General features: G+C 42.3%; 1 protein-coding gene across 1 annotated transcript in view; it reads right to left on the reverse strand.

The window, feature by feature from the left end:
* Positions 1-2,412, reverse strand: part of LOC138968316 (uncharacterized) — an 8,235-nt gene extending 5,823 nt beyond the window's left edge. Inside the window, exons 1-2 of the mRNA XM_070340874.1 lie at positions 2,034-2,412; positions 1,071-1,188 (exon numbers count right to left, since the gene is read on the reverse strand). Coding sequence (XP_070196975.1) covers positions 1,071-1,188; positions 2,034-2,210 — 295 coding nt within the window. The 5' untranslated portion in view covers positions 2,211-2,412. The remainder of the gene's footprint in view (positions 1-1,070; positions 1,189-2,033) is intronic.
* Between the last annotated feature and the right edge of the window lie 5,088 nt (positions 2,413-7,500).

Genomic DNA, 7,500 nt, shown 5'->3' on the forward strand with positions numbered 1-7,500 from the left:
TGGACCGATCTTTATGAAATTTGACATGAGAGTTCCTGGGTATGAAATCCCCGAACGTTTTTTTCATTTTTTTGATAAATGTCTTTGATGACGTCATATCCGGCTTTTCGTGAAAGTTGAGGCGGCACTGTCACGCCCTCATTTTTCAACCAAATTGGTTGCAATTTTGGTCAAGTACTCTTCGACGAAGCCCGGGGTTCGGTATTGCATTTCAGCTTGGTGGCTTAAAAATTAATTAATGACTTTGGTCATTAAAAATCTGAAAATTGTAAAAAAAAATAAAAATTTATAAAACGATCCAAATTTACGTTTATCTTATTCTCCATCATTTGCTGATTCCAAAAACATATAAATATGTTATATTCGGATTAAAAACAAGCTCAGAAAATTAAATATATAAAAATTATTATCAAATTTTTTTTTTCTAAATCTATTTAAAAACACTTTCATCTTATTCCTTGTCGGTTCCTGATTCCAAAAATATATAGATATGATATGTTTGGATTAAAAACACGCTCAGAAAGTTAAAACGAAGAGAGGTACAGAAAAGCGTGCTATCCTTCTCAGCGCAACGAATACCCCGCTCTTCTTGTCAATTCCACGTGCACTGCCTTTGCCACGGGCGGTGGAGTGACGATGCTACGAGTATACGGTCTTGCTGCGTTGCGTTGCGTTCAGTTTCATTCTGTGAGTTCGACAGCTACTTGACTAAATATTGTATTTTCGCCTTACGCGACTTGTTGTTGGTAATACTGACATGCACACATAAAATGTGACCCTCCACCACGGAATGAGTCGCATGTCACCTTTGCATGATTTTCATATTTTTACACTTTCCTAGAGAGTTTTTTATGCTCTATCCAGTGGTGGAAACCGTTTTAGAAAAGAGCGAGAACTGTTTGAGTTATAAGCATGTGACTAAGGTGACCCTCACACTGTTACAAGACACTCCCCGGACTTATATTAAGCCTAGCGCAGAACCGCGCGAGATGACATGCGACTGATTTCGTGGTGGAGGGTCACAAATGGTATAAACACGACACATGAGGCGGTCAAGACAGCCAGTCTACCTTCCAGCTCGTAGGTGCCCATGAGGTCCTCCAGCTCCTCCCTCGTGGCCTGCTGTCTCTCCGCCCTCAGCTCCGCCTCCTGCTCTTCCCGTAGCAGCTGTTCCAGTTTGCTGGCCGCCTGTCACAAAGTTAATCATCACGGTATCTAATCAGGTGTCTTTAAAATCTGGTGTAGTGCTGTCCTATATACACGAAACCTCAGTTCCCGTCTATGGCTAAGGAACCTTATTAAATGTTAGAGCATGTTACACGAAATTTAGTCCTCCCGTTTTTGACCGCTCATACGATAGACACCTGCATCAGTAGGAATGGCAAAGCACACGAAATACGCAAGCTAGCTAAACAAAACATCATGATCTCGATAGAACATTGATTTGAATTTCTCCTCGTAGGTAAAAGTTGCCAAGTTTTGCCTATTATGATTTTTCGTCGATTTTTAATTGGTCACGTCGATTTTGGGGGTACCCTAATTTGAGCGGCGGTCACGTGATCTCTGTTAAAGAAATGTTTGATGCAAGAGGTGTGTCAAATAGTCCAGTAGACGGCCTTAAATGACATAGTCTTCTTCTTCTTCTGCGTTCGTGGGCTGAAACTCCCACGTACACTCGTGTTTTTTGCACGAGTGGAATTTTACGTGTATGACCGTATTTTACCCCGCCATTTAGATTGAATGAAATGACACGAGAATTAATGCTTTAATTGGGGTGTAACATTTGTCGCAACAACTTTTTTTTTCTAATTGTATGATTAAGGGCACCTCAAGGTGAACAGAGCTTTGCGCAATTAAACACACACAATATGAACAGACCAACTAACTAGCCAACTCAAAACCACCCAAGCAAAACCACTTAAACAATAACAAACAAACAAAACAAACAAACAAGCAAACTAACAAACAAACAAATAAACAAGCAAACTAACAAACAAACCACCTGAAAGCCTTTCATAATTGCATGTACTGACCGATTCTGGTTGTTCCTGGGGTTGTTCCGCTGGTTGTTCCACTTCTTGCTGTTCTTGCTGTTCTTGCTGTTGTCGTTGTTGTGTCAACCACTGACGCCAGTCCGCTTGGCCGTTAGTGATGTCACTTAAACTTAAGACGACACAAAGAATGACGAAACAGTACTTCATGGCTGCCATTTTCTTTCTTCTAAAATCACGAATTCTTTTTGAAAACTCGGCGTTCTATGGAATACGCCACAAAGTCCAACGGCCTTTCTTTGAGTTTTTGTCAGTGTTTTTTTTTTCTTTCACTTGTTCACGGACACACCAAAAAGTTGTGTGTTTTCAGAAGGTGCGGAGAGTGCTGACTTTGGCCACGAGTGAAGGCGAAGATAGTCAAGGGTATGGCACTATACCAGTATATATAACGGTTGGAATCTGCGGCCGTCCGCTTCATTTGACATCTTTGATTAATGAAAGCTATGTAGTTGATTTGTGTGTGTTGCACGTGTGCAGTAGAGGTACGCTTTGCTTTCTGTTACCTACTCACAAGCATTATGAGTCATGCTGACATTCTGTGTAACATGTGTCGTTAATAGTTTTATTGTTGTCATCGTCATTGTCGTTGCTATAATCGTTGCTTCTATGAATACCAATAGGTAAGAACAACATTAAGTTTGTTGTTGTTGTCGAGCTTTTTGTTTCAGCCTGCAAAAGCAAACCTTGATAATGCAACTTACAACATTGATTTTTTTTAAATCACCTTCACAATTTCCTCTATATATACGCATTTATAAACTCACGTAAATTACACCAGATTTATATTTATCACTAATGTCAGTAACTATTTCTATCGCCAACTGCAGCGATTTTGTATGCTGCTGAATATTCTGCAAAGATCGCATGTCTTACAACGGGTTCACACACATGACACACACACACACACACAGTCCTTCTCGTAAAAACGGGCGCAATGGCCCAGTGGGTAAGAAGTCGGCCCTCTGGACATTTGTAGGCAAAAAAATGTGTTACTTCCACCATTGTATTTTGAAGATGCACTTTTGATTGATGTTGAAAATCACAAGCACCTTGGCGTCATCCTACAAGGTAATTGTAAATGGAATTCCCACATAAAAAGTCTCATTGCTAAGTGTAGAAAGTCAATTGCGTGTTTTGGTTTATTCAAGTATCGTCTAAACAGAAAATCGCTCGAAGTTATATACAAATCCTTTATATTACCATTGTTTGATTACGCGGACGTTATTTGGGATAACTGTACGAAGTGTTTGTCAGACGAGTTGGAGACCTTGCATCTCGATGCAATCCGAATTATTGTAGGTGCAGTTCGTGGTACAAGCCACCAAAAATTATATAATGAATCGGGTTTTGTGTCCCTGAAAGAAAGGCGACGTCGTCATAAACTCTTGCTGTATTATAAAATTGTAAATCGTTTAACCCCAGCATATTTATATTCCAAACTGCCTGTCTTGGTTTCCGATGTAAATCCTTACCACAGACGACGCCCTCTTGAACGTAAGGTTCCATTATGCAGAAGTGAGTTATGTAAATCTTCATTTTTTCCTTCAACGACAGCTTTGTGGAATAATCTTCCAGAAAATATACGACAAACGCAGTCAATTGGTGAATTTAAAAGATTTTTGATGAATGGAGATGTTGTTGTTCCACAGTATTATTATTTAGGCAACCGTAAGGCACAGGTATTTCACAGCAGGTTGAGATTAAATATGAGCGATTTGCAACAAGACCTTGTTAACCGACACCTCTCTGATAATTTAGAATGCACGTGTGGAGTATGCCCGGAAGACGCTGAACACTTTTTGTTACATTGTCCAAAATTTAAAGAACATAGAACCATTTTATTCAATAGTCTACCAACGTACGCTCTGGATTGCAAAACACTTTTGTTTGGCAATACTGACTTAACTATATCTTTGAATACGAAAATATTTTCTGCTGTACAAGATTACGTTATGTCAACTGATCGCTTCGGCTGATATTATATTAACAGTGACAGCAATAGATGTAGCAAAGCATTCTCTCTCTCTCTCTCTCTCTCTCTCTCTCTCTCTCTCTCTCTCTCTCTCTCTCTCTCTCTCTCTCTCTCTCTCTCTTTATTTGTATAAAATATTATGAAATATTTTGAAAGAAAAGGGTTCAAGTTATCACTTGTTCGCCATGTCTTGTTATCAGAATGGTATTGATTATTAGTTTTGGAACGTGTCCATAAGCAGTCTGCTTGTTAACGTTCTTAATGTTGTTACTGTATATAACATGTATACAAGAAATTAATAAAAACACGCTTAAACCAAGTCGGCCCTCTAAGCGGAAGGTTGAGTGTTCAATCCTGGGCGCACCTGGTGGGTTAAGGGTGGAGATTTTTTCCGATTTCACAGGTCAGCTTATATGCAGACCTGCTTTTGCCCGGTAGCTCAGTTGGTAGAGCACTGGACTTGTGATCGAAAGGTCGCAGGTTCGAATTCGGGCCGGGACGGACACGGGTCAACTTTATGTGCAGACCCAGAGACGGAAGCCATGTCCCACCCCCGTGTCATCACAATGGCACGTAAAAGACCTTGGTCATTCTGCCATAAGTGCAGGTGGCTGAATACACCTAAACACGCAGACACCTGGGTAGCGCGACTCCGTTGCTGCTAGCTTTCCACTGGGAGGAAGCGACCCGAATTTCCCAGCGATGGGACAATAAAGTAATGAAATGAAATGAAAATGGAAATGAAAATCCCCCTTCGTGTGTACACGCAAGCACAAGACCTAGTACGCACGGACAAGATCATGTAATCTATGTCAGACTGGGTTATAGAAACAAGAAAATACGAAACATCATGCATCCCCCGAAAGCGGCGTATGGCTGCCTGAATGGCGGCGAGTCATACCCGTAAAAACCCACTTGGGCAAAAATATGAGTGAACGTGGTTAGTTTCAGCCAACGAACGAAGAAGAAGAAGAAGTTTGCTCACCATCTTATAATTGTGGCCAGGTTTTTATCTGGCATAAAGCCATCCATACACTTGGACCCATACCAACATTCAACATCCCGACTGTGTCCAATGCATGGCCGGCATTGGTTCATTTTGAGTGCATTTCTGAACAGCCCTGGGGTTAATAGATGATGTTCGGAAATAACTCTGTCACAGTGTCAGGTTTGTATGCATGGGTTGGGCAGGGATGTAGCTCAGGAACTAGAAGGGGGAGTTTACGTCCACTCAGAAACTATTTCTATTTGGGACATGAGTTGGTGATACGCTAAGGAGCTGGTAAAAGTGAGAAAAGAGGGGAGGATGAAGGGGTGGCAGGAGTAGTGATGATAAAAGTTTGTTAAGAGGGATAAATTCTTCTTCTAGATAGTGTGATTTAATATGATTGGGTTTGGCACCCGTTGTCTCCAAGAGCATTGGGAATAGGATGTTAAAAGTATACGTTTATTTTCCAAAGAGTACTTTATAAAAAGTGATAACATTTCAGAGCCACTTTATAAAATCAAAGGTTAAAACAGGTGATTCAGATTTGTACAGGGAGAGCTTAAAAGCAGATATATACAGCACATAGGCCTTTTTTCGTTTCACTTGCAGTTTAAGAGAGCTATCTATGCCACAGTGACGCACCGAACACATTCGCTCACACAGATATGGGGTATATACACATGGTACTGGCCTCTAAATAATGTTGCGTATAAAATAGTTTGTCGTATATTGACGAGTAATTACATACATCTAAAATAGTTTTGAGAATAAAATAGATTTTCACCTAAGGAACGAACAAGAGAGTAGTTGGTGTATGGTGTGGAGGGTCTATTAGGGTGTGCGGTGCACAGCTACCGTCCCGCCGGGTGGAGCCCTGGTCCTTCGCTCCCGGTAGCTCAGTCGGTAGCGCGCTGGATTTGTATCCAGTTGGCCGCTGTCAGCGTGAGTTCGTCCCCACGTTCGGCGAGAGATTTATTTCTCAGAGTCAACTTTGTGTGCAGACTTTCCTCGGTGTCCGAACACCCCCGTGTGTACACGCAAGCACAAGACCAAGTGCGCACGAAAAAGATCCTGTAATCCATGTCAGAGTTCGGTGGGTTATAGAAACACGAAAATACCCAGCATGCTTCCTCCGAAAACGGCGTATGGCTGCCTAAATGGCGGGGTAAAAAACGGTCATACACGTAAAATTCCACTCGTGCAAAAAACACGAGTGTACGTGGGAGTTTCAGCCCACGAACGCAGAAGAAGAAGTATGGGTTGTCAAAGAGGGAATCTTGAGTCTTGTTGTAAGTGAGGCAAACTTTCCCACGTGACATTATAGGCCAGTCACTAGCGAGGGGTGGAAAAGAAGTACGTGTTGAAAGCTTGCCTCACTGAAAGCAAGGGTATTAACTCTTTCACAATCAATACAACCCCGACAGAGTTATTACCGGAGTTGGTCTATTTGCAAAATGAATTCATAAAAAAATCGACTATGAGCATGCATTCCGAATGTTGGTTTTTAGTAAGTGTTGAGGTGAAGGGATGGTCTTGTCCTCGTCACGCCTGGCCAGGCCTGAGATAGTCTTCTTCTTCTTCGTTCATGGGCTGAAACTCCCACGTACACTCGTGTTTGTGCACGAGTGGGTTGTTACGTGTATGATCGTTTTTACCCCGCCATTCAGGCAGCCATACGCCGCTTTCGGGGGGAAGCATGCAGGGTATTTTTGTGTTTCTATAACCCACCGAACTCTGACATGGATTACAGGATCTTTTCCGTGCGCACGTGGTCAAGTTGTGCTTTGCGTGTACACACGAAAGGGGATAAGGCACTAGCAGGTCTGCACATAAGTTAACCTGGAAGATCAGAAAAATCTCCACCCTTAACCCACCACTGAGGTGGCCGCGGTCGGGATTTGAACTCATGACCTTCCGGCGATGATTAGGAGGCCGATGTCTTATCCACTAGGCCACTGCGCCCGTCGTCTGAGATAGCGAGCAGAACTCTTCTCACGGGAAGGACTGTCACTTTAAAGTCTTGCGATGCCAACCACTGGGAAGGGAAAGCATTCATCATCCGGGTCCTCGCATCCCGCTGTCAGATGCACGTGCTACACAGCCGCTAACGAGGCGTGTTGTCACTCACGTGACCAAATCGACAACGAGGCTTTGCGGGGGTACAGTAATTCTTGTCCCTTACATACGCCTTAACCTGAAATTATGTCCAGCACTGACTGTTTAAAGACACTGTATTTCTCGAATAAACCTTCTTTTGAACAATCCACCGTTACTATTCCGCAGGGGGGGAAAAAAACTGAAAATGCCGCGGAAAACTACGAATATTTTCATCCTCCACTGACTAAGGCTAAACGTGATTGCAGACCTAGCTGTGATTTTACTTGGAATTGGTATCGGTATTACATGTTAATGAACATTTGGGCTGCTTTGTTACGGGGCAAGCGAGCAGCCTATTTTGTTCTTTTTCCTGCACGAGTGTATTGATGTTT

The sequence above is a fragment of the Littorina saxatilis genome, linkage group LG6 (genome assembly GCF_037325665.1).
Source record: "Littorina saxatilis isolate snail1 linkage group LG6, US_GU_Lsax_2.0, whole genome shotgun sequence".
In the NCBI taxonomy this organism is placed as follows: Eukaryota; Metazoa; Mollusca; class Gastropoda; order Littorinimorpha; family Littorinidae; genus Littorina; species Littorina saxatilis.